At 51.0% G+C, this 24,956-nt stretch overlaps 1 protein-coding gene across 6 annotated transcripts in view; it reads right to left on the bottom strand.

The window, feature by feature from the left end:
* Window positions 1-24,956, bottom strand: part of MTMR14 (myotubularin related protein 14) — a 44,596-nt gene continuing 19,640 nt past the window's right edge. For 3 of the 6 annotated variants that reach the window (XM_029919178.1, XM_029919177.1, XM_029919181.1), the window contains 12 exons: window positions 23,051-23,121; window positions 22,177-22,251; window positions 17,265-17,331; window positions 15,923-16,008; window positions 15,563-15,639; window positions 15,302-15,338; window positions 12,786-12,856; window positions 11,986-12,044; window positions 11,674-11,812; window positions 10,774-10,950; window positions 3,399-3,554; window positions 1-597 (listed from right to left, as the gene is read on the bottom strand). In XM_029919178.1, coding sequence (XP_029775038.1) covers window positions 414-597; window positions 3,399-3,554; window positions 10,774-10,950; window positions 11,674-11,812; window positions 11,986-12,044; window positions 12,786-12,856; window positions 15,302-15,338; window positions 15,563-15,639; window positions 15,923-16,008; window positions 17,265-17,331; window positions 22,177-22,251; window positions 23,051-23,121 — 1,199 coding nt within the window. In that variant the 3' untranslated portion in view covers window positions 1-413. The remainder of the gene's footprint in view (window positions 598-3,398; window positions 3,555-10,773; window positions 10,951-11,673; window positions 11,813-11,985; window positions 12,045-12,785; window positions 12,857-15,301; window positions 15,339-15,562; window positions 15,640-15,922; window positions 16,009-17,264; window positions 17,332-22,176; window positions 22,252-23,050; window positions 23,122-24,956) is intronic. The other 3 variants (XM_029919180.1, XM_029919179.1, XM_029919182.1) reach the window with 3 other exon arrangements.

The following is a 24,956-nucleotide window of genomic DNA, read 5'->3' as shown; positions in this document are numbered from 1 at the left end:
AGCTGTTCAAAAAGATTTTATTTTGTGATCTGTGTCAAACTGCCTCATTCTCAGTGCAGGTGATCCCTCCTCTGCAGGAAAATAAGAATGCAGAGAGGGAAGTCTTTTGTGAGGTCCCAGCCTTCACAAGGCCCCAGGGAACCCCCCTACAGTTCTGAGAGTTGATGGGAATCCCAACAAAGACTAGGGTGGGTGAAAGGCAGTGACAAGAGGGACGGTGATCACCAGTCAGGAAGCTGGGGGTTGGAGAACCCTGTCCTTGGCCCTGCTTGGCTTTGGGGCTGCCATGTGCATGAAGGAGAAGGAGTGAGATTTCCCCATATCTTGAAGCACCCCTTCCTTGTCTGGGCATGGCTTTGATTCTGCTCAGGGCTCAGGTGAGAGCAGTAGGAGATTGTTGTGGGCTGGCTACTTCATAAGGTGCTGCTGCTGGTGCCCCGGAGTCCAACACCACGGACAAACTGCTCCAGCAGGCCTCCGATGGCACCAGAGGGACTGGGGGCTGCTGCTCGAAGCCCCACCGTGCTGCTGTATGCGGCCAAGAAAGCTGAGCGTACTTCCTGCAGCCGACTCTCCCGCTCACTCAGGGCTGCAAGCCTACGGGGAGGGAGGGAAGGAGGGAGAGTGAGTGACCCTGGGGAAGGGGCCAACATCCTCATGTTTATACCACACCACCTATCCTTCTGCATTTGAAAGTACAAGGCCAGCATCTGTCCTGTGGCCATACTACCTCTGTGGTTCAGGCCACAAATATTTGGCCCCGTTCCCCTCAGCTCTCAGGCTACTGTTCCTACCTAGAAGCAGCATGCTTTATTGGTGCCCTGGGGAGGAGGGAAAGATAGGCAAGAGGGAGTTAGCCCCAACTGTTGGCTTCTGTTCCTCAGTAAGAATAATGTGAGGCAGAAGCAGGATCAGGCATCAGGCCTTAACTGACCAAAGGCCTCAGACTTCTTGAGGCCAAGACTTGGAGCATCCTGAGAGAAAGCTCTTGGCAGTGTCCTGGAGAGGCCCTCAACTGAAAACCCCTGAGGCTCTTGTCCCCAGGCAAACTGCTAGAGGGTGCTGGCTTTTCTAGCAGGATTCCTGTTCTGCTTCTATCTGCTTTTCTTTCCTCTATAAACAATGATCACAGGTGGAATACAGGAAGCCCCTCTTCTCTCCTTGCCCTGTAACTGAAGGAGAACAAGTTTTAAAAAAAAAACATGAAGGGGGACAAGTGCATGAGAACTCAGGCTTATCAAAGAATGAGGCTACTTGACACTTTGAGAGGTCTTTAATAGAAGAGGAGAAGAGTACCAGCCACACCCAACCTATGGACTAAAAGGTATGCAGTCTAGGGGTGAGAGGGACATGGAATCAGAGGAAAGGTCAGGAACTCACATGGTGTTCACTCTGTGTCCTGGAGTCACCAGGAGTCACAGACTTAATATGACATGAGCCCTCTAGAAGCCACAACTACCCCTGACCACTCCCTTATACCAAAATTTCCCCAGAAGACCAATCCCTGCATAATCCGGCCCAGGAATTTGTCAGAAGTAGTAGACATTGAAAATGTCTCCAATTCTCAAGCCCAAATGACTTGCACCCCAGGGCCTGGGGGAAACAGATGGAGGTATGAAGATAAATGACAGTCCTGGGGTAGGTATGGGGAGAACAGGCCTACAGCAAGTACACTGGTGGGAGTGGTATATATGAGTGGGTCAGTGAGTGAGTGTGAGAGAGAGACCGACAAAGAAGCAGCAGGTTCTAGGGTGAAGGAAAGTCAAGTCGTTCTTGAGCAGCACTAAGAAAATGGAGCTGATACTGTATTCCTGCAATACCATGAACAACTCCCAAGTTTCTCTTGACATTTAGGGGAGTTGTATGGCCCTAGGTCTTCTTTACTTTTTAATTATGTGTCCTATAGGCTAGAGGCCATGTGTTCTTACATATAACCAGGAGAGATTCAAATTGGTAGTTTGCATTCAGATGAAATATCCAAAGGTCCGTATGTGTGCATTCTTACTTCCCCTTATTTCTGGGAGGCAGAAGGGGGAGAGATCAGCCTATTTAGAGACAAGAAAACTGAGACCCAGAGAGGATATGTGATCCACTTGAGGACACAAAGCAGGCAGCAGGTAGGCAGGTAGTGACACTCTAGTGCCATTCCCTCTCAAGAAATGAACTAGCAGGCTCAGACAAGTCAGGGCTGACACCCAAAGACATAGCCAGTAAGCAGAGCAGCTAGGAGTTGAACTAAATTTCTCTGATAACAAAGCCCAAGCACTAAATCCACATACTGTATGACCTCAGCAGGAATCAACCCTGACCCCACCCCTACACTACAATTCCGGAGGCCATGAGATAACACAGAACCTAGCCTTCCTCTGGGCCGCCTAGACCCTGAGGGTTGGCTAGGACCTCAGAGAGCTGCCCAGGGTATAAATTGTAGGATCTGGGGCTGGAACTCCCATCTGTTCCAAACCACTATTTCAGTGGTTAATGCCAGTTAAGTGATGGGTGCTAACAAGCAGGGGCAGAGATGTCTGCTTCCTCCAGAGATGGCTCTTGGGCCAGTTCCATCCTAGAATCCCAAGGTCCAATCTCTGCCCCCTTCAGCAGGGACTGATCCTTCTTAACTGCCCAGGGCAACTCGCCTCCAGCCTGTCAGCACCAGTGGGTATGAGCCAGATTCTTGTGATGATGGTGAATCCCAGCACCTGAAGTTCATTCAGCCCATCATGAGGAGGAGCAGACCCTGCTCCCCAGGCCACCAGGGGCTCTCCCCTGCCATCTGTGAAGCAGTAGGGCAGGCAGGGGGCAGCCACTCAAGCAGACACACTACATACAAGAGCTGGAAGCCCAGGACCGGAGCCTTAAAGGAAGAGGGTTTTATAGGCTTGGGATTTAGTATCCCCATCCACTTCTCTTTCCTGACCAGAGGCGAAAGGGAATGGCAAGAAACCCTTGGTTCTGCTTGGAGGAGCATAGCCCTCGGGCTAAGCTAGCTCCATTCTGGCTCTGGTCTCCACCATACACCTACTCTCACTACCCCACTGTTCTGATTTCAAAGGATTCTCATGTCAAGCAAAGCCTTGACAGAAATAGAACCTTCTATAGTTACAGTCCAGCCAGCTTTCCCTCAGAGTGTGCCCTGAGACACCCGGGATGAGTTTTGGAGGCTGGGAGAATGAGCACACTCTGTAGCACACTTCCTGCGCAGCCCCTAAGGCCTCGCTCCTACCTCAGGAGTCCAGGAGCAGTGAGGCGTACTTAGCCGAGACACTGGGGAGGGGCCGGGACCCCAGGCCAGCTCCCTGGGGCCAGCTGCTGCCTCACTCCTACCCAACACTCTTCACTGCTCATCAGCTTCTGATATGGGCAGAGGAGCATCCTGCCTTCTCAAGCAAGACACTTACAGACAACTGTTAGGGAGCTCATCCGGGAAGCTGAAAGGGAGAGAGGAGTCTGTGTGCAGGACAGCCCGTTCCTGAATACTGCCACAGCCTGTTACCATCTGCCAGCTGCCAAAGTCTGTGGAGAGAGAGGATCCGGGCAGGGAATGGTCCACTGATCTGGGGCAGAGAGGAGAGAGAGGGGAGATGATGCACAGTCAGTCAATATGCCTGACAGGGGAGGCCCTGGGGGGTGGGGGTGGGGCGGCTATGGTGGTCCCAGATCATAGCCACCAGGCTCTGACGGCAGAGTTTCTGTAACGTCAACCACGTTCTTCAAAAGTACAAAAACAGCTGGGTAGGTTGTGACTGAGAAAGAAGAGTATAAACCATAAGGCAGACTCAGCTGTGAGGACAATGCTTTGTGCAAAAGACAGAAGCAAAAGAACAAGAGCAAAGCAGAATGAGAAGAGGTAAGCTGGCAACCAAAGCCGCAGGTGAGGGCATGTCTGCCCTGGTGGCTGACCCAGCAAGTACAATTTCTACAGCACCAAGAGGAGGGGAGAGCGGGAGAGCAAGGCTGGATGCCTCAGGAACCAGGGGTGTAGAGTCACCTCTTACTCCCAGCATGCAGACTGGCAGTGGGGCAAGGCAGAACCCAGGAGCTGCTGAGGTCTTATCAGAGTGATGCAAGAAAAAGCCTCTTGGGGACAGTGGATGGTGGTGACCTAGACAGAAGAGTAAGGTGATGGAAGCCCTGAGGGCCACTCCCCCCCACCCCGCTTCTCTGCAGCACCTTCCGGGAGACATAGTTTGTATTCACAGGCATCATCCCAGCAAACTCTCTGGCTATGCCCAGAGGGAAGGGATGAATCAGGCAGGCAACTTGACAGCTTCATCAGGCCTTTTTCAGATGGAGGTTTGGGCACAGAGAGAGGAAAGTTGTATTGGGAATCTGCTGCCACCACCTTCTCGCAGACAGCTAACCTCTCTCTAGTGTCTCAGGGCAGTAACACAGCCAGTGTGGGGGGAGGGGGAGGGAGGAGATAAGAGGACATCAAACAAGGCTCTTTCATCTGCTACCCTAGGTCTCCATCCCCAGAGGTACATCAGTTTTGACGTTTGACCCTTTATTGAAGAATAGCAGAAGATGCTTCTGTAGGGACCCAGAAACAGAGCAGAAGCATGAATAGTGGTGTAGGGCATGTGGAATGGAGAAAGACCCCTATTGACCTTGGCCCACCCAATTAGCTGGCATCAAGGTCTCCTAGTTTGAAGCAACAGTCCTCAAGAGTGGCCAGCCCAGGCTCATCCTCAAGCAGCTGCCACCTGAGTGATGCTCTGGCCAGGTACTGGATCTCTGGTAATCCTAAACCACCCTCATCGAACAGACAGAGAAAAATGGCAGTCCACACAGGTGAAGACCCTGCTCAAGGTCCCATAGCTAGTGAGTGCAAGAAGAGCTTTTTAAAGCTAAGTTTGATTACAGATTTGTCCTACAACAGATCCACCTTGAGACCAGGGAAACAGATGGTTTTCTATGTTAAAGCTGCCATGAACAGGAACCCCCTGCAACATAGAGACTTCCACATTCATCATTCCTGCTAAACCCTGCAAGATGTGTGACAGTAGCCTTAGGGATGACAACAGGACGTGGTCTGCTAGCTGACGGAAGCCCCTCATGCCCTATGAAGAAGTGTTTCCTTGTTTCTAGTGGAGAAACTTGGTAGGATTCAAGCAGTCTATAAATCAATAAGACAGCTGCCCAGGAGGGGGTAGACCACATGCCACAGTCTGGTATTTTCCCTGTGCTTCCTCCAGGTTATGCTGGGCTTTCAGGCATCCTGGCTCTACAAATTTATCTCTACTATTCAAACTTCAGGGCAAAGTTTCTCTTCCACTTTTAGCAGTCGATTCAAAAGCTGCTAAACCCCGGAGTTTTGAGGGGACTGAAGGGATGCTGAGTAGGATGGGGCATTCCTGGTGCTGGGAACACGGTTTCTCTTGCTCGCTGCCCCTCTCCCTGGGCTGTCAGAGACTCGAACTACCAATGGGAAAATGACAGAAACATGGAATGTGAGGGTTCCTGCTCTCCAAGGCTAGTTCCTTCCCTTTACTCTGCCCGTGTCCTGCTGTTAGTACCACCCAGGCAAGAACCACGTTTGGAGTAGCCAGGGGATAGCCAGGGGATAGCCTCGGGATGAAGTAGGTAGCACAGACAGCAAAAGGGTGTGTGATCCCAAGGGACATAAAGCCGTCTCCACAAGCAACCATCTTTTGCATCTTTTCTAAGAGTGAGCACACAGGCTGCAGATGCATCTTCCCACTAGAGGCTGTTGACACAGGGAGGGCTACAAAGTAACTGTTCAGCTCCTGGGTTTGAGAGCACTGGGCTATCCTAAGCAGACAGGCGCTGTTAAGTGCCAGTCTGGATTAGCTGGCTGGAGGGGACACCTAGAGATGAAAGCAAATAGTCACTAGGACAAGTACCTGAAACTGCCTAGTGAAAAAAGGAAAACTTTCAAGACCGTCTCAGTACACAGGTAAGTTAACCAGCTTTATTAAGACCTTGCACTCTCCTACTCTGCTTCTTTACTCAAGCACGAAGCAGCAAAAAAAGGTCTGAGTTCTAGCTCTTCAAATCTTCTACCTACAGGACCAGAGGGAACATGGGGCCAAGCTATTCTCAAACTGGAGAACTGTGGAGCGGATCATGGTTCCAAGGTCATCTGTCCACATCCCCGGAGCTCAGAGGGCTCCTGTCTCTGCCCAGGAGACTGGATTTTGGCAACACTTCACTCCCTTATCTGGATACAGTGGGGCCCCTCTTTACAGCACCAAGAGAGCTACAACTCTCATCTTCCCCCACCTCCTGCCAGGCACCCAGTGTGGGCAGGACTCAGGCAGGGATCTTTTAGATAATCCTTTTTGGAAGGAAGTACAAGAATATCCATACAAGCAGAGCTGGCCCCAACCCACACAGCTGAAGCAAGAATAAACAGGTCTGGCCTGAGTGCCCAGCCTGGCCTTTTACCTAGCTGCCTAGTACTCTGACATGGCCTGTATGCATTCAGATACTTAAATGAGGACAGGTCCTTTACCATAACCACAGTTTACTGAGCATTTATAGAAAGGATGAGTATTTACTATGTGCTAGATACTTCACTCCATTATCTCATTTAAACCCAAATTTACAGAAGCCAGGATCACTGCTTGAACTTTAAAGGTGGAATGAAAACATGAGTTTAGGAGGGAAGTGACTTTTCCAAGTTACAAACAGCTAGGAGCAGCAAAGCTGGGACTGAAACTCAGCCTAAGCTAGCCTTATAATACACTGATCTTCCTTTCTGATAAAGGATGGGAGGGACTTCAGGGATTGGTTAAAGGATGGGCATAGAATTCCCAACTGGAAGAAAGCACAGAGCTTCTGATACATGGTTAGAAAAGAGGTCCTTTCATGATTCCTGGATGTGAGGAAGGAAGCAGGGTGTCCTAGAAGTGGTTGTTCACCATTAGGGAAGCTGACTAGGGGCACCTGGGTGGCTCAGTCGGCTAAGCCTCCGACTTCGGCTCAGGTCAGATCTCACGTTCGTGGGTTCGAGCCCTGCGTCAGGCTCTGTGCTGACAGCTAGCTCAGAGCCTGGAGCCTGCTTCCTGTTCTGTGTCTCCTTCTCTCTCTGCCCCTCCCCCTCTCATGCTCTGTCTCTCCCTGTATCAAAAATAAAATAAAACATTAAAAAAATAAAAAATAAAAAAAGGGAAGCTGACTAGAAGAAAGAGCTAGCACGTGGAAGGAGGGAAGGGTAAAGAACCACAAGAAAATGGAGCTGGAGCCTTGATCAGACTGTACCCGAAGGTCACATTTTCCGCTGGACTTTTCTCTGAGAACCAACAGTTTTCCTTTATTGGTTAAGCCTATTGAGATGGATTTTCTGTTAATAGCATCTGGAAGCACTTGAACTCATGGCTGATGCAGAAGGCTTGAAGGTACATAGCTAGGAAGAACCTAGATGTTGCTCATCTAAACCTCTCATTACAAAGATGAAAAAAAGCAGCTCAAAGTCCTCAAGTGATGTCTGAAGTCATTCAGGGAATGATTATATGAGCCAAGACCTAAAATCCCAAACTTTGAGGGGGCCTGGATATCACTTCTAATCTACACTTATGCCCTACCAACCCCCAAGCCTCCAGATGATGGTCCCATAGCCTCTGCCTAACTGAATGTTTCCAGAAATGGGGCTTTAGGGAAGATTCCTACAGTTCAACAAGGTCCTAAACTCCCAGAGCAACTGACTTCAGAGATGGCTAGTACACTTTCTTACCGCATTTGAAAAAAACACCAGTTTTCCCCAACCCACAATTTAAACACTGGTGTGGGGGGCGGGGGGAAGGGAGGAAGGTGGGGAAGAGAAAGAGAGCAAGAGCGAGAGAGAGAAGGATGCAAGGAATAAAACTATTCCTGCAGCAGCTGAAGAAATCTTTTATGGTTCTAAGTGTCCTTTTCTGGGTCTTAACCTGGCAATGCCCTCTCACCACTCATCCTTGATTTGAAGCTATCGTCCTATGCAAACAATGTCAAACATGAGACAGGAACCCTATGTATTGCAGAAAGCAATCTGGTTTCTCTGCCTCATTAAACACGGCCCAGGACAGAGCTCACTGCTTATAGCGAGCAGTTGGTATGTGGTGAAAGATGCGGAAAGAGCAGCTAGCTGGGCAGCAGAAGTTGGTTCCTATGTTTTTACTTAGCTATTCAACCAGGCTGCTGGGTGTCCCTTAGCCAAGTTAATCTGCTCTTTAGGCAGCTTGGCTTCAAGCTGGGCTCAGTGGTGGCACCATCCCTCCTCAGGTGTGGACAGTGCTGTGCTAGCAACCCCCCACCCCTAAAGATGTCTGACTCTGGAGCAGGGACCAAGGCTACATGGGGCTGTGCCATTTAGTAACCAGGACCTCGGGAGGCACGTGAGCTCAGAGCACTGGTCTTGCCTCCTCCCAGCCCCCAGCCCTGTAGCTGATTAGAGATTTAATAATGGTCCAGAAATGCAGCTTAATCAGAAGCTGCTGCGTGGCAGCTAATAATGCAAAAAAGCCACAAATCTTCTCAGAGAGGAGTACAGGGTTGGGACTAGGTAAGAAGTAGCACCCCACAGAACTTTCTTCCCAGCGCAACAGCTACTTAACTTCAAACAAAGCTTCGCTGACTCTTTTCATAGGGAAATCCTGCTATAAGAGAGATATGCTTTGTAGAATTTGGAGCATATGAAACCCAGAGAATTCACATTATGAGGGGAATTTCAGCTGTCACAGATATGGCTTCTTTCCATACAGTTCCCCCTGCTGCATTAAAAAGCTGATTGGCTATTGTTACCTATGAGAGACAGGGAAACTAATGACAGGGTCCCTCAGGCACTTTAAGATAAAAGAGACTAAATTAATTTTAATGTTAATGGAAATACATAATTAGAATGCTCCAAATCTGAATAATCTAGTCTTTCAAAACCTCTGGCAAACAGGCACCCAGTCCAGAGCCTTGTTGCCTGGCCAGACCAGCTGGGCTCCAAGCAGGCATTCCCAGAATAGACTGGCAGAGCCAAACACCTCAAAGCGGCCCAGCCCACGCCTCTCCAAGGCCTTGTGCCCCACTTCGGCCCAGCTATCCCAGCCTTGATTATGCCAAGCACACAGGGCTGTGAGGCCAGAGGGCTCCCCCAGCACTCCTGTCTCCTTAGGGAGGGGCCTTTGTAGCTCTCCTGAGCCAACCCTCAGAGTCTGAGCCATCCAGTGCAGGCAAAAACCCCTGTGAGACTGATGGAAACTATCACAAGACTGAGAAGTAGGATCTCTTGGCAGGAAAAGGGATAATAAAAAGCTGGGGTGTGGGAAGAGGTGATGGAGTGCTACCTCAGCAAGAGCCCCTAGCAGCTGGACAGTTAAGACTGGAGCAGGACCTGAGAGGACAGAAGGAATCTTCTGGTCTCTTTCCCAGTTGTCTAGCAATACTGCACAGGTGGGAAAGGAGGTAGGGACAGTGAGTAAGGGTTCCAGCCCAGAACTGCGAGGGTTATGTAGAGCCACCGTAGCCCTGAAACAGGCCTGAGGAATGCCAGGCATGCAGACAAGGGTGGCCGGGCAGCGGGCACACACAGAGAACAAGAATGAGCACAGGCCTGTGACCTGTCTGCCCAGCACCCGCTCTGCTCAGCCATCTTCACCAAACCTCCTGTGAGCTCAGAGGAGTTGTGGTCTTTTAGCAGATGCAGCTACAGCATTAGCAGATACAGGAGTGCTCCCGGTCCTCTGAAGGTGAGCACGGGGGATCCCTCAGGCCCGTGCACTCTGCGGGGCTCCTACTGGCCTACAGCTGACCTGCTCTGCCTGTGTGGGGAAGGGCGCTCTTCCTCCAGTCCCAGCCTTTGCCCATGGAGAAAAACCAGAGGATGGTGATGGAAGGAGGGTTCTGGAAGTTTCAGGTCTTTCCTTGTAACGTGCCTGTGACTTTGGGGCTCAGTTTCCTTACTCTTCACAGGCCTGCTACAAGGAAAAGACACGAAACTTTTGGAGCAGTTTATTTCAGAGCTAGCCTTGAATCTGGGCTAGACTCCAAGGCTCATGCTCTTTATGCTAAATGCCCCTTTCTCCTAGGAATTTCTTAAGAATCTCTTAAGCCACACACTGCTTTGCTGTCTCCAGAAAGGCCAGACATTTTCAAGACTTTGGAAAACAAAGCAACTCACAGGGTCCTTTCCCTGTGGGTATGACATGGAAAAAAAGTAGAAATGCTAAGAAATGCTTTTCCCAAGTGCCAGACCATCCCTCAATCCTAAGCCCCTACCCAGTGCTCAGCTTCAGTCTCTTCTAGGGAACATTATTACTGCAGCACCCTCCGGCCACACCCGTGCATCTGGCTGAGCACTTCTCAGGTGTAGTCTCCCAAGGTTCACCAGAGCCACACACATTTAGCCTAGCTTGCTACTGTCTGTTCTCCTCACTGCCCCTCCAACTCAGACATGGAATGTGAGGACCAAAAAGGACTTTGAAGATCTGGGTGCATCTCTTTAAAAAGAATGTGAGGGTCCAGGGGGCTGAGAGGCAGCCCTAATCCCCTGTCCGTCACACTGTAACCAGTACACCTCTGGATTCCCTACCTACCAGGGCTCTGGGAAGAAGGAGTCTCAAATCATGCTACAAACCAGCTCACACGCAAACACTACCCATCCTCCAAGCAGGGGTGGACCCACAAGCTCGTCCAACCCCTCTGGCCTCCTGGGCACACTGCCGACCAGGCCGCATGCCAAGTAGCCACCTAAGACACCAGCCCAGGAGTTAGAACCCCCTCTCCAGGCTTATTAACAGGGGAGGGCTAACTACCTCCACCATTAGGGGCTTTAGAGCTCCTCACCTGGGTTTGGGGACCTCCAGGGGACTGCTACCCATCCTGAAAAAGTCAGAATGGTTCGAGGATGAGGAGCTGGAAGACCTGGCCTCCCCCAGCCCCTGGTGGGAAGGCAGGCGGTCCTCTGAGGGCTGTGGCCGGTTCCAGAGCACACTCTGAGGAGAGGATGAGTGGCTCTTCCTCCTGCAGTAGAAAGAGTAGGGCTGTTGGCCAAGGGGCCACCCCAGGCAAGCCCTCTGCCCACTTGTTCCATACCTCAGGACCCGGTCCTTCCTTCTACTGGGAAAATGCCTCATAGGAACGGGTATATATTAGTACTCCCGCAGGCTCGGCCATGGGCAGCAAGAGCTGGGTCTTCAGAAGGACTGTGACATCCAAATAGTGCTGGCCTATTGGCCTCAGAGCACATGCTAGATTTGTAACTAATAGGTCAGAGACTGCCCATCCAAACATTATATAAAAGTTTGAGTCATTTGTCTAGAGAATCATCCAATTCTCAGAGGAGTTCACCCTCAAACAAGTCCCCAGTCCCCAATCCTCATTTTGTGTTCCCTTTTCATTTGCTTCTTTTCTCTATCTGGCCCCCCACCTCCCAGGCAAATGATACACGGAGCTTCCTCAGGGAGTCTCCTTCACACCAGCCTCCCCTCCCCCCACCGTCTGCTCAGCCCTGCAGCTTCTTTCTTCATCCCACACAGAGCCCCAGCCCTTTATGTTCCTGGGCCACCACGAACAGTGCCCCTCACCAACCAGATGGCTGGCCTCTGAGGTCTAGAAGAGACAGCAGGGCAGGGAACTGTGCTCTCAGCCCTACTGTCGGGGGTCCCTTTTGTTCTCAGGGCTTCCTGGAGCTGGTGGCCCTGGGCCACAGCTGTGAGCAAGCTTAGTTCCAGCCTGGTCCCTCACCAAGCTGCCTGAGTCTGTGCTCCTGCAGGGACCAGCTCCACGGTCTCATAGGTGAAACTCCCGGCGGCTCCTGGGGAGCTCTCCATGACCAGAGAGAAGTCACTGCTAAGGCTGGTGGTGCTGCCGCGGTCCTTTCGTCCTGAAAGAAGCGAGTGCCATCAGTCAGCACATTATCTTCTCACACTACTGGGCCCCCACTTCTTCCACACCATCCAGCTGGAAAGAGAAGTTTCTAGAACACACAGTTCCTGTGTGGTTTACACTCAGAAAGATGCACAGAGGAAGGGAAATCTGCTGGGGCCTGTAACTCACTCAGCATACAGATATCTTCCAGCGTGAAGCCTGTATCCCGGGCTGGTAAACTCTTCCTCCTGTAAATAGAAACCAGAATAGTGAAGTACACTCTGGGCTGGGGTCTCCGGCATGCTGCTTGCCTGGGAAAGAAGCTCCAACTCACCGACAACTCAATGGGACAGGTCCTACCTAGAGTGTTGCAAAATGTCAGGTCCCTTCTGAGAGGCCAGCAAAGCCCGACTCCTCCCTTTCACCTTGGCCCCCAGAGTTCAATCTGGCCCAACACACACAGGAGCTTGGATTTGGAAGGCAAGTGAATTCAGAAAAGATACCAACTCTCACACGGGTCCTAAGGCAACTGCCAGACAAGGCTCCTGTGTTTCCCAGGCTGGAGGCAGACTGCTCCGCAGCGGTGGGCTGTACTGTGATGCAGATGCACCTCGGCGGTAGCCCAGGGAACGGCAGGCGAAGAGTTTGCCTCAGCCAGAGAGAGGGGTGCTGGAAGTGCCCCTGTGCTTAGGCTGCCTTTTCCCTGCAGCAATGTGCGCTGCTCTCCTTGTCACCAGAGACCACTCCTTTGTCCGAAAGCCCTTCTGCTAATATGACTACAGGCGGACCCCAGCCCTGCCTCACAAGCAGAAGAGCCTCTTCCCCAATTGGCTGTCCCCAGGGGTCCCTGCTCTGGCCTCACAGGCCAGCTTGCTAAGCATGCAGGGAAGCCAGGCAAGGCTAAGACAGTGAGTGAGACCCTGCCTCAGTCCCAGATTGGTCCTTCCCAGAGCGCCCTGCCCAGAGTCAGAGAATAGCCCTCTCCTCACCTCTGTGTCTTCAGAGCAGAGAACTCCTCAGAGATGATATGCTTCAAAAAATTGAAGCAGAAGAAGAAAATCTGAAGAAACCAAAAAGCAACACACATGTGAAGACAGCTTTCTAAGGAAAGGAACCTAGCAGCCAGCCACCTGATCAGCCCACTGGTGGACAACAGCTTTGCCTCAGGGACCCTGCTGGAAACTCCACTCTACAAACCGTACGGGTAGGAGAGGACTTAGCAGGCTGGGCACAGGTGCCTGGGCGGGGCCAAGGAAGGTTCCGTACATGGGTAAGCCACTGAATTTTCCAACTGTCTTGAAACTCAACATGTATGTTCTCAAGCTACTGAAAAGGATAAGGAGAATGGAAGCTTTCCCTCTCAGCCTCCCTAAGAATCCCAAGGAGAGAGGCTAACCAGGAAGAATAGCTGGAAGAGAGATTATTTGGAGGTGAGGTTAATGGGTAATGCAGGAACATAATGGAAAAGAAAGGGATCAGATTTTGCAGGGGAACACCCAGAAAAAATAGTCCAGAAGAACCAGGGTTCAGGAGCAGGCATGATCTGGTTCAGAATCTGAGATGGGCACAGGCAGGAGGAGGCTCCTGACCTCTAGCTGCATTCCCACCACTCTGGGCAAATTCTCTCTTCCCTTTCAGCAAGTGCCCTAGTCAAATGGGCCTCCATGAAGTGCACAAAAGGCAGTCTCTAGGGGCGCCTGGGTGGCTCAGTCGGTTGATCGTCTGACTCTTGATTTCAGTTCAGGTCCTGATCTCACGGTTCATGAGTTTGAGACTCTTGTCAGGCTCTGCCCTGAGCTGACAATGCAGACCCTGCTTGGAATTCTCTCCTCTGGTTATGAGCGCATGTGCACTTTCTCTCTCTCTCCCTCAAAATAAAGAAACATTTAAAAAAAAGGCAGTCTCTGCAATTTTTAAATAAACTCCCCAGTGACTCTGGAAGGTGTGGTCCATCAAATCCCCCACTCACATAAACACCAACATGGTATCCCAGAGCCTCGTATGACTTCCTCAAATAAATGAACCCCCCAACCAAAAAGGGAGGGCGGGTACCCAGGGAAGGTCAGTATGAAAATGTTGTTACATAAAATTAAATAGGTGTCTTCACCACAGACTCTTTCAAGTCTTTAATATGCTAGTGTGCTGTGAACCTCGAGGGCTGGAGATGAGGACAGAGTGTGTTTAACAGGCCCCTGGTTATTTTCTGTTTGGTTTTTTTTGTTTTTGTTTTTTTAAAGCATCAGTGTCTGGAGTGTCTGGTGGGGGTAAGGGAAAAGCCCACACCCTGAAAACCAACCCTGCAGCTGAGGAGACCCTCTTGTTTATGCTGAGAGATGGCCAGGGTCTGAATACAGACCCTGCTGGGCTCAGCCTCATCCTCTGTCCAGCTTCTGAAGGCAGAATCTGCCTTCCTCTGGGAGTGAGGGAGATGGGGTGGCGTGCAGAATGCTCTGGAGCACCAGGGAGTCTCGAAATGTGTGGCCGCAAAAAGGCTTTATGTGCTGATTTCATTGCCAAAGTCACCACCTCTGATAGCGTTTGTGGAGGCCTCTGAGGAACAGGCTTATGAGCTCTGCAGCCCTGGCAGATGCGATAAGCACGCAGAAGAGATTTGGAAGCGGAGAGGAGCTGCTGAGAGGGAGGAACAAAAGGAGGAAGCACAAGATAAGATGCTGGGAAAGAAGGCAGCCTCAGGAGGGTGAAAAAGATGCTTTAAGAAAAGGGGAGTGGATGGACAGGGGACGGAACAGAAAGCGCTAATGCTGTGTGACAGCTCCCACACTGGGCACCTAGACTTATTCTCTTTGTCAGGCAGCACAATCAACACCAGGAGGCTCAAGGTTAATCACGTTCCTCAAGGTCACCAGGTAATAGGTGGGACAACTAGGGTTCAAACTCGGGTCAGACTCCAGGTCAGTGCGCAGGGAAAACAGGCTAAAAAACAAGCACACCAAAGAGGCAAAGACTGCAAAAAGCAGAAAAGAATGGGGTGTGGAGATGACAGAGAAGAAAGAAGGGATGGCACTCAGAGAGTAAGGGGACCCTGGAGCCCTGCTGGCTGTGCCTGGTCTGGGCCCGGGCTGGTGCAAGCAGCTGGGCAGGACCCTACTTGCTCGGCCGGCCCTGGGGCTTCAAAGCTGCTGAGTGGGTGTGATGAGGAAAGAGCCTCTGGTTGTAGCTGTAAGGCTGAGGGGCCAAGGAAAAGCTTGTCATTTGGTTCCATACCTGAGTGCAGAAAACAAGGTCACCGGTAAGAAAGATTGCAGCAAAAGCAGGGGGGAAGAAGACTGATAGACGAGGTGATGGCAGCCATGTGGGCAAGTGTTTCAGCACTACTACAAGGAGAGGAACAGAGGGTCGGGAGGGGGGCTATCGTGCTGGTGCTTTTTGGGCCGAGCTGCCTGATCCCTGCACGCACAGAGCAAGGAACTGCCGCCTGTGCGTGGACACCAAGCAGAAGTCATGCTGTGCGCTCAGGGCCCAGGTGTTTGTTCACAGTACCCACCTCCTCTCCTTTGCTGAGCCGATCTACCAACATGTGCCTGAAACAAGAAGGGGAGGAGGTCAAAGGGGGACTGGATTCACAGTGGGAAGGTCCTGGCTTTGGCACCACCACCTCAGGTGGGGCCTGACAAGCACCTTCAGTCTTCCTCAAGGAGAGAGTGTTTTCACCTCTAGGCCTGTCACGTGAGCCACCACACCCAAATACACATGGAAATGCAGTTCCCAAGGCACAGCCCCCACCTGACATTTCCCAAAGGCTTACCCGAAGAGGAACCAGTCATAGGCCACGGTTAGGTAGAGGATCTCAGCAGGCTTTAGGGATGTGTGGATAAGCCCATCCTGGAAGAAATCAGAGACTGCCAAGTTGAGAAAGGTGACCCCTCCCCCATGACAAAGCCCCTTCCTGTCCCAGGAGCTGAAATGCAACCACAGACCCAGTGACAACCAGGCTGCTTAACAGCCCCAAGAACGGTATTGAATCTGACACTTGGTCTGAACACTTGGGGTCCCTTACTCCAAATCTTTATTTTCTAGAGACAGTCCTAATGCCCCCAAAGGGTAGATCTTGGTAGCTGGCCTCTGAAAGCTCCTTGACCCCAGAGTCTAGCCCATCCATACTCACAGCCCACAAGGAAAGGCGCAGGAGAGAGATGAAGAGAGGCGTCCGGTCCCAGCCCGAGATACAGTGTACCAGCAGCCCGCTGTCATCTACTCAGGAACCACACAAAAGGGGGCCCGGAAGAAAAGCAGACATGAGTGGATGAGAAGCGGACATGCCACCACCCTGGCCCAGTGTCAGAGAGCCAGGCTACCCCTTGTCTCCCTCTTCCTGGTAGGCCTCCGCAAGATTCTTCTCTAACCTACTCCCAGAAAGGGATGGGTGACAGACACTTGTCTGTACACAGCATTTCTTCTTCTTTCTTCTGGCTGTCTTTCTAGGTACTTCTTAGAAAGCAGTACTGGCCAAGCAGGTTTTTTAGGCAAGGCTGGCCTGCAACCCCCACCTGGGCCCTACAGGTACTTAGGGGGAAGACAATTTTTCACTGTGTAGGGCTTTCCCAGGAACTATAGAACATGTAGGATCCTTGGCTAATACCCAAATGCTAGCAGCCTTTGTCCAATTCCTTCAACACCCCCCGCCCCCCCGTCCAGCAGCCCCCTTGAGGGGCAATTCTGCCCCAGGTAGAGAACCACTACATAATTCCAGAGACTGTATGACTCTTCTGTACACCTGGCCACAGTGACTACTTCAAGGATGGACAATTGACTCAAAGTGGGCCAATGGGCGTGAGCCCTGGGACAGAGGCTCTCTCTCTCTTTGGGGAGGTAAGATGGCAGGATACAAGAATAGGTGCCAGCCATGAAGCTAAGCAGAAACAAGGAGAGTGGATATGAGAAACAAGGAAATTCCTTAGGACATTTCTTAGGCACCTGGCTCTGCTGTGGGGCTTTCTTGGTTATATAAGCTAATACATTTTTACTTGTTTAAGCAAGTAAAAAAGTCTTGACTGGTATCAATGAGTTAGTCACCTCATCCTAGAGACACTGAGCATGACAGCCCCAACCAATCACAACAGCCAAGGCGCCTGAAGTACCATCTGGAGAACAGGCCCTCTAGGGACTTTTGTGTGTGCCCAGTAAGAAACCAGGACTGATTTTTCTCTCATCTTTCTGAATTAGAAGAGGCAATTCTGGCCCCACGCACAGTGCTGATGATCAAAGGTCGGCTGCCCTTAGTGTAGAAACACCATGTGTAGGTCAGATGGTAAGGAACTCACAGTGTTGTTTTCTAAGGCTTTGAGGGTGAGGAATAAAGCTGCTGATGGACAGGTGAATCCCCAAATCCTTTTACCATAAAGCAAAAGGTAGAGGTGTGTGACCCCAACAAACATGTACACAGTCTCATGACCTGGGAATACCCAGAAGGTCCAACGGCTTAGGAGTTCACACACAGGCAGACTCACCGTCGCTGTTAATTATGGAAAGCAGCAGTTTCAGGTAGTTTTGTGTCTGTTGCACCAGGTCCCAACTCTGTTGAAGAATGATAAAAGGTATCTTGGCATTGATATTTAACTCAGGAAATTCAATGGATTTAAAAAAATAAAATCCAAGAGTTATTCTTAGGCAACAAGACCCAGGATCTTGGTCACCTGTCCACAGGCCCTAAATCCCAGATACTCTGAAAATTCACTTCCCATTCCAAGAGCTCCTCCCACCTCTCCTTGAGCTCCAACACGATGTGATGCTGAGGAATGGGAAGCCATGCAGGGGCCTGGGCAACTCACAGCCCCACAACTGGCAGCAGCAGCTACACCGTTAGCCTCCTCTAAGCCCTGGGCTCCCGGCATGGCGGTCCATGGAGTTGGTGGCAGCAAACAAAGAGCCCTGAGACCGCGACCACTGCTGCCAAATGCAAAGAGCGATTCTTTCATCCACTATCACATCACAAAAAATAACCGTCTCATCGACCCGGTTCCTTTCATGTTTTACTGCTATTCACTGCATACTCTGTCTTTTGATGAATAATAAGTGTAGTCTGTTTAGCAGATAAGATCTTTTAAAACAGGAGGTCCATGAGGTGGGAGAGGAAATATAAGAAAAACTGCAATGAGATCAGAACTTCTGTTCTAGCTCAAGCAAAAGGTCTAGACCAGAAGCTCTGAGAGTCTGCTGGAATCTGGAATTCCATGGGAGGAAATGACTCAATGCTGAAGGCCTGTTCCCCTAGCTAGGGGAAGCCTCCTAACACAACCATGTATCAGGGTTCTGGGGCTGTGTGGAGAGGGCAGCAAGTGCCAGTGAGAGAGTACTTCCTGGGGGAGGGTGAATATGGCACCTGTAATTGGAATGGTTTTCCCAGGAATTTAAAACAGGCTCATTTACCTGACCCTCCCACAGCCCCTGGAGAGCTCTGACCCACTTTCAGCACCTCTAGAGACAGCTGCTGCAGCACTGCACTAATAGAGTCGCTACCCATAGTAGCAAGGGGGGCTCGTCACTCATCTGGCTCAACCTGTCATACATATCATTGCCAACAGACTTCCTCTGAGCTGTGACTCTTGTGGGTAAAGAAAAGTAGGAGGGGGAGGGGGAGGAGGCAGGAACTATGAGGTAGCACAAAGCCCAGGGAGGTCACATAGGCTGGGGAAAGACTGCAGCAGCCAGGAGAAGGGAGGAAGTGATCAAGGGCCGCAGCCTGCAGCGCGCAGCGTACCGGTAACCACAGTGGCTGCTGGAGGGGGACACCAACAACCAGGGAGAGGCAGCACACTGACTGTGCCCAGTGCTGGGGTAGGAACCACAGACTAGGGGGTTCTGGGTTGGTAGAGGCCCAAAGCCCTAGAGCTACTCTGAGCTGGGGCAGAACCCAGCCCTACTGAACCAGAGAGTCACCTTTGCAGTCACATGCTATACTGCAGGGACTTCTCTAACAGCAGAGTATGAAACTCACATTGGAGGGGACTGCAGAATGTAGGAGGTGTGCTCAAATCTAGGCTCAGTACTGACTCTTTTCCTAAGTGCTCCATGAAAACATCCCTGGGGACAGAGCTGAGCACCATGCCACTGCTTATGTGTCTATGTTTGCAGCACTCTTCCCCACGGCTGGCAAACTCGACTCATCTTTCAAAACCCCACCCCTGTTATGTTCTACTGAGTCTTCAGTAGCCGTAGATCAATACCTCTGCTACCAGTTGATGGTTATGTTTTACCTCTTTTCCTAGACTGAGCCTCATGAGGACGGAGGCCGTTTTTGGAATCTCTGCATCCTCAAGGCCTAGTGCTTTGGGACTAGGAAGTACCTGCAGAATGTTACCTCTCTGTTCATGGTCAAGGGCTAGCTTGAGGAGAAGCAGGTAATGGAGGGGCCTTACAGCCCATAAAGAATGAGCACACCTCTAAGGAATTCAATCTAGTTACGGGGAGGGCAGCAGCACCCATACGTGTATTGCCAGAAGTGTCCCCACACTCGAGAACATGAACTGAGGGCCCGGTCCTGGGGAACAGCAGTGTCCATGACGGCCTTGGCCCTAACAGGGCTGCGGGAGAGAAAAGACAATGTGAACTGCTGCAGCTGTGTGGGCTAAAAGCACCTGTAGGATCTTGCAGGACCACATAACCAGGGAGCTGAGGCTCTTATGATCCACGATGATCAGAAGAGAAGCTTCCTGACAGTGGTGACATCCATATACGAAGAAAGGGAAAGGAGACCAGTGTTTCTGGCAGAAGGAACAGCACATACAAACCAGGAGAGCACTTTTCTCTATGGGGCTGAAAGGAGGCCAGTGTGGCTGGAGAAGAGGGAGAGGACAACTAGTGACCAGAATGAGGCTGGACAGTGTGGAGCCGAGTAGCCCATGTATGGGTCACTGTACTGTACTGTGAAGACAATGGGAAGTTCAGTGGCACATTCTAAGGAAGGGGTGACAATGACAGCCTCGACCGTCATCTGAGTACTGCTGTCTGCCACGCCCTTTTCAAGTGCTTTATGTTCGTGATTTCCAGACCCCCTTGGGGTGGCCCCCACTCAGATTAGAGATGCACCGAGATGACGGGGTCTGGACTCAGCTCAGTGGTACAGGAGATGGAGGCAAGGTCTGGAGAGCTTCACCAGGGGCGGAGATTTAGAGAACTGATGGGGCCGGGCAATGAAGGTGGGAGGAAAAACCCCCAAGTTTCAACTTTGAGCATCTGGGTAAGCGATGGAAAGCCTGGGGGTGCTGTGGGTTGTAGCCAATTCCATTTTGGGAAACTTGAGTTTAGGGTGGCTGCATGAAGGGACACTTGTAAGAGGTGACGCAGGTGTGGATCCCCCAAGAAAGGCCTGGCCCAGAATCCCAGGTCAGGTGACTTAGCAGAAAGTAATGGAGTAGATGGCAAACTAGACGACCTGGAGCGGTAAGGAGGAGTAACACAGAGCCCTGGACACCCGTGCTGACAGGGCAGACAGGGCAGAGCCCACATGTGGCTGAGGAAGAGCATGGCAGGTGGCCCAGTGAGGCCCAGTGTCTGAGCAATACCGGAGAGGCAGGCATCGTGGGGAAACGCCCTGCCCTCCTACTTTTTGTGCCTAGAATTTTATTAGTGTTCACTCCCTCGAGTTAACAAGCTAGCAGCCTACTTCTTAATTATCATCATTAAAGTTGGTCTGCCATTGCAGGTAAAAGGCCACTTTCACACAGCGATCATATGTGAACCTCGCCACAATTCTGAAACAGGTGCTATCGGCTCCACATGTAGAGGACAGTGAGGCCACATGCTCACCTTGCCACGAGGTGGTGAGGGGAGGGCTGAGTGAGCTGGGGCCTGGATCTAGGGCTTCCATCTACTAAGCAGAATTCCTCCCCAGATGCACGGGACTTGTTCCTGAACAGACATACGCCCCTGGCAGTACCAGCACATCAAACCTGTACATTTGTACCTTATTTATTTAGTAGCTCATCAGACCCAGTTGGTGCCTAAGGAGAAAGAACAGTCCCAGAAAGGAGAGTAAGGGTGGCCCGGGGTAAAGCCTACCTAGCACCTCCGCAAAAAACAAATTAAGAAGGAAACCTACAGGTTCCTTTGGCCCCTGAGTCTATCTAGGTACCACCTAGGATTCAGAGATGAGGGGATAGGGTCCCCCAAACCACTCCTTCTTCAGGCTTCTGGGGTGCAACAAACAACTGGCCTGCTCTTCTTGCTAATGTTCTCCTTTGTAGAAACACGTGCGCAGAGAACGCCTCCCACTCTAACTCACTCATGGAGTTATGCGGGGTCTGCTTTGTGATCAGGCGCTGGGTGTAAGAGACACACACAGCCTCTGCCTCTACGGACCACTTACTACCATGATAACAGAGCCCATGGTGATACGGGAGTACACAGCTGCCTGAGAGGTGAGCCAGGCCTCTCGGACAGAAGGAGACCTGACGGCTGGATGCGAACTGTCCAGACCTGGGGGCACAGAAAACAAGGAGGGAAGCAGGATGTCTTCTGGTTATTCACTGGCTTGGCCTTTCTGGCTATAGGCTCCATGCTGGTTTCTGTGCTGGGGATGCACAAGCTACGGTTTCCCATCCTCCTGAAGCTCAGTCTAGAGGATTTGGAGAAGCAGATCTCTAAATCAGTGACTATAGCTCAGTGGAAAATTCCATAACAGACATGCCCAGGGTAAAGGGTACTGCAGATACAGCCATCCAACCCTCTGGGGACAGAGGAGAAGAGGTATATCAGGGAAGTCTTCCTGGAGTAGACACTGGAGCAGAATCCTAAGGGCACTGTCATTCAGACAAGAGGAGGTGAGGAAGTGGCAGCCAGGCAGAAGGAACAGACACAGGGATGGTGGTGGGAAGAGCAAGGATACTGGTCTCGGCTGAAGCTAGCAGCAAGGACACTGTGGATGGCCTTCCGGGTTTCTAGAGTGGGCTAAACATGGTAGACAAAGGGATTCATGAAGTCTGGGGCCCCATCCATGGTGAGAGGAGAGAGGAGCACAATGGAAATAATTTTAAAGTTTCTATAATCTAACGAGGTCAGATAGCTCTGCATTTCCTCTGGCAGAACATGCATTTAAAAGGAAAAATGAAAAACAGTCGCTAAAGCCCAGAGCTGGGAAAGCAGACTCCATGAGGTCCTCTGGAAACAGAACCTGCTGGTGAATGTAAATCTTTGAATGAGTCATGATCAGAAAGCTTTGATTTTCTGGGCCAAGAGCAAATCAGGGGAGAGTTAAATGGATAAGCAGTTGCTTCTTTCCTAGGCTTTGAGAAGTCAGAGGGCAGAAGCCAGACCTTCTGATACATGCATGAAGGACTTCTGGGGCTGGCACGAGGCCTCCCCTGCCCCCCCTCCCCTATCCCGTCCTGCTCGAGTTGGGCCTGCTTGAGGTGGGCCCCTCACCTGATACTGGCTCCAGTCAATGTTCAGAGAGCAAGTCAGGAAGTCGGGGATGCTCAGTGGGGCATCAACGTAGTCCTGGGGACAGAAAGATTCCTGTGAGATGCAGGTTGGCCACCAGGGGAAGCCAGGGTGACAGGACAGGCCATGGCCCTGAAGCTGGGGCTACCACAGGCTGGCAGGACATCCCTCCACAGCGCTGCCTTCTCCAGGCCAGATGCTATGCTACCCAGCAAGGGACGGTTTTAAAATCAAAGGGACCAGATTAGTGTTCCCAAGTGGAGCTTTTCAGTGGATCATTCTAGTGTTTGTTGCTGAGACAGACATGATGAATCTGTATGCAGCATCCAACAGGCTCTGGTGGCCTGCTCCTGCCGACTGGGAAAGGAACAGAATGCTGGTCCCACTTTTTACACAGATGGTGGAGCAGAGAGGAAAGAGATTTCCTATTCTGTCCCTGAAAAATCCTCTGAAGAAACAAATTAAAGGGGGACAGGACAGTATATATGAGAATTTTAACATGTACATATAAAGAGAAAAGGAAGGGAAAATAATGGTATTCATCCATGGAACAGAGGAAAAAGGAAAAGGGTTTTGTTTTCCCCAAAAAGATTGCAAGCTGTCCTCCAGGGTCCCCTGTTGTAAAGAGAGGTTAAGCCCAGGGCGCCTGAGTGGCTCAGTTGGTTGAGTGCCACACTCATGATTTTGGCTCCGGTCATGATCCCAAGGTTCATGAGATGGAGCCCTGCACCGGGCTCTGTGCTGAAGGCACTGGCCGGCTTTTGATTCTTTCTGCCCCTCCCCTGCACACACTCTCTCTCTCAAAATAAACAAACATTTTAAAAAATGTTAAGCTGATAAATGTTACTGCTCATACCTGCTTCCAGTTAAAAATGAGCCCTTCAGCCATGTAATCTCGATCCTTATACTCCTTGAAAAATTCACAGCCTGGAAAAGAAGGGCAGAGTTAAGATACCACCCATGCTAACCCAGTTTCCTGAGATGCCCCTGAGTGCAGAAGGACCAAAGCAGCCACCAGCTCACACTTCCCCATCCTGATGAGCCCCAGACGAGGCCACAGCTGATCCGTGTGGGGACCAGCACAGGCAGGTGAGAGCTAGGGAATGAGTCTCCGGTGCTCCTTTGGTTTCTAGCTACACGCCTTCCTGATGAGGTACTGCCTGCCTGCACACCTCTTTCTGTCTCCCTCCATCTCTGCTGGGTGGTTATCGGTCACTTCCCCCTGATTTCAGGTCCCTTTGTCCGACATGTCCCTGATGTGCCAGAAGCTGGCAAACGAAGCACAGCTTACAATCTGAGTGCTGGCAGCACTTTTTGCAGCCACTTGTCTAGTTACTGAGGGTCACTCTCCCTGTCTAACACCGACATCACAGGGCTCCAGTGACATACTAGAAAAGACCACGGATGGTGCCTGAAACATGACAGGTGCTCACGAGACATTTCCATCTCCAACAAACCTGGCCAAGAGGTACTTTTCTGTATTATTCTCTAGAAAAATTGTAAGAAACCCCTCAGGAATATAGAAAGCAACAGTGGAGAGAAAGGGCTTCAGCAACATTCTCCGGTTTCAAATCTCAGCCTTTCACTCAGCTCTGTGACTGCAAACAGCCTTGGCTTTCTCACGTATGCAGTGGTTCGAGATGAAACAAAACAATACAGATAAAGCATCTAGGAAGCACTGGTGAGAATGGCTTTTAGATGACAGTGCACTATCATCACGACGGTGCCAGCCCTGCGGACAGTCAACTGCATGGCCTGCAGAGAACGAGGCGAGCCCGTGTGCCTCGGCACCGCGAGCCTGCTGGGGCTGCAAGCCCCGAGACTGGGAGAAGGCCCTCTGAGGTAGCTTTCTGAGTAGTTCTCTCTTCCTCAACCAGAACCAACACAAACTCTGGAGCACACATGCCTCTGGCCACAGGTCCAAGTCTAGTGAGGTCCCCAAAGGCAATTGAACAGTTGTCTGAATTCTGTGGAGGTGGCCACAGGCCAAAAAAATTCACACGGAACTTCCCCAGCTGCTCTTGGGCCACGGTCCTGTGGGAGGGCCACCCCAGAGAAGACAGAAAGGGTTCCTCCAGAGAGGAAGGTCTGGAGACACAGGAGACACAGCCCATGCCCGCTGCACTCAAATCCTCCAGGCCTCACTGCTGATTGAGAAGTCAGGAAACAATCCTCAGCTCTAACACTCTAGCCTATTCCAGGGTGCCTCACTGGCAGAAAGGATAAATATAAATTATCAGACAGAGGCCCTGGGATTACGAGCCCAAGTTTAGAAAAGACACCAATTATCAACCTGAGCTCCTTCAAAGGATTATTTTCCCAAACTCGACCTGCTCAAATCAATATTGCAGTTTCTGGGCTGAGCTCTGGCCAGCCTGTGAGGCAGAGGCAATTTCATGGGAGAAATAGATGGAATTAAAATAGATTCAGTCCCCAGGGCAATGCCTGACATTCATTACCTGACCAGGCTTCCAACCCCTCTGAGAGTCAAGAAGGATGGGACCAAAAGCATGGGTGAGAAGAGCCACTCACTCAAGGAGAAAACCAATAGACTCATGCCATGGAGTTTTCAGTCTATTTTGGTGTCCTGAAGCAAGTGCTCCCAGAACACTTCTGTTCAAAGCCCAGTCTAAGCCCAAGTTCACTGGACAGAGCTAGAAATGATAGCATTGGACTTCCTGTCTGGCCTCACAGTCATCAGAGGACTCAGGCGAGATGCCATCAACAGCTACAAAGCGCAGTTTGTGACTGGGTTTCATTAG

Source organism: Suricata suricatta, chromosome 12, assembly GCF_006229205.1.
Source record: "Suricata suricatta isolate VVHF042 chromosome 12, meerkat_22Aug2017_6uvM2_HiC, whole genome shotgun sequence".
Classification (NCBI taxonomy): domain Eukaryota; kingdom Metazoa; phylum Chordata; class Mammalia; order Carnivora; family Herpestidae; genus Suricata; species Suricata suricatta.
Note: the sequence above shows the minus strand (reverse complement) of the source record. Positions and strands in the feature narration are given on the sequence as shown.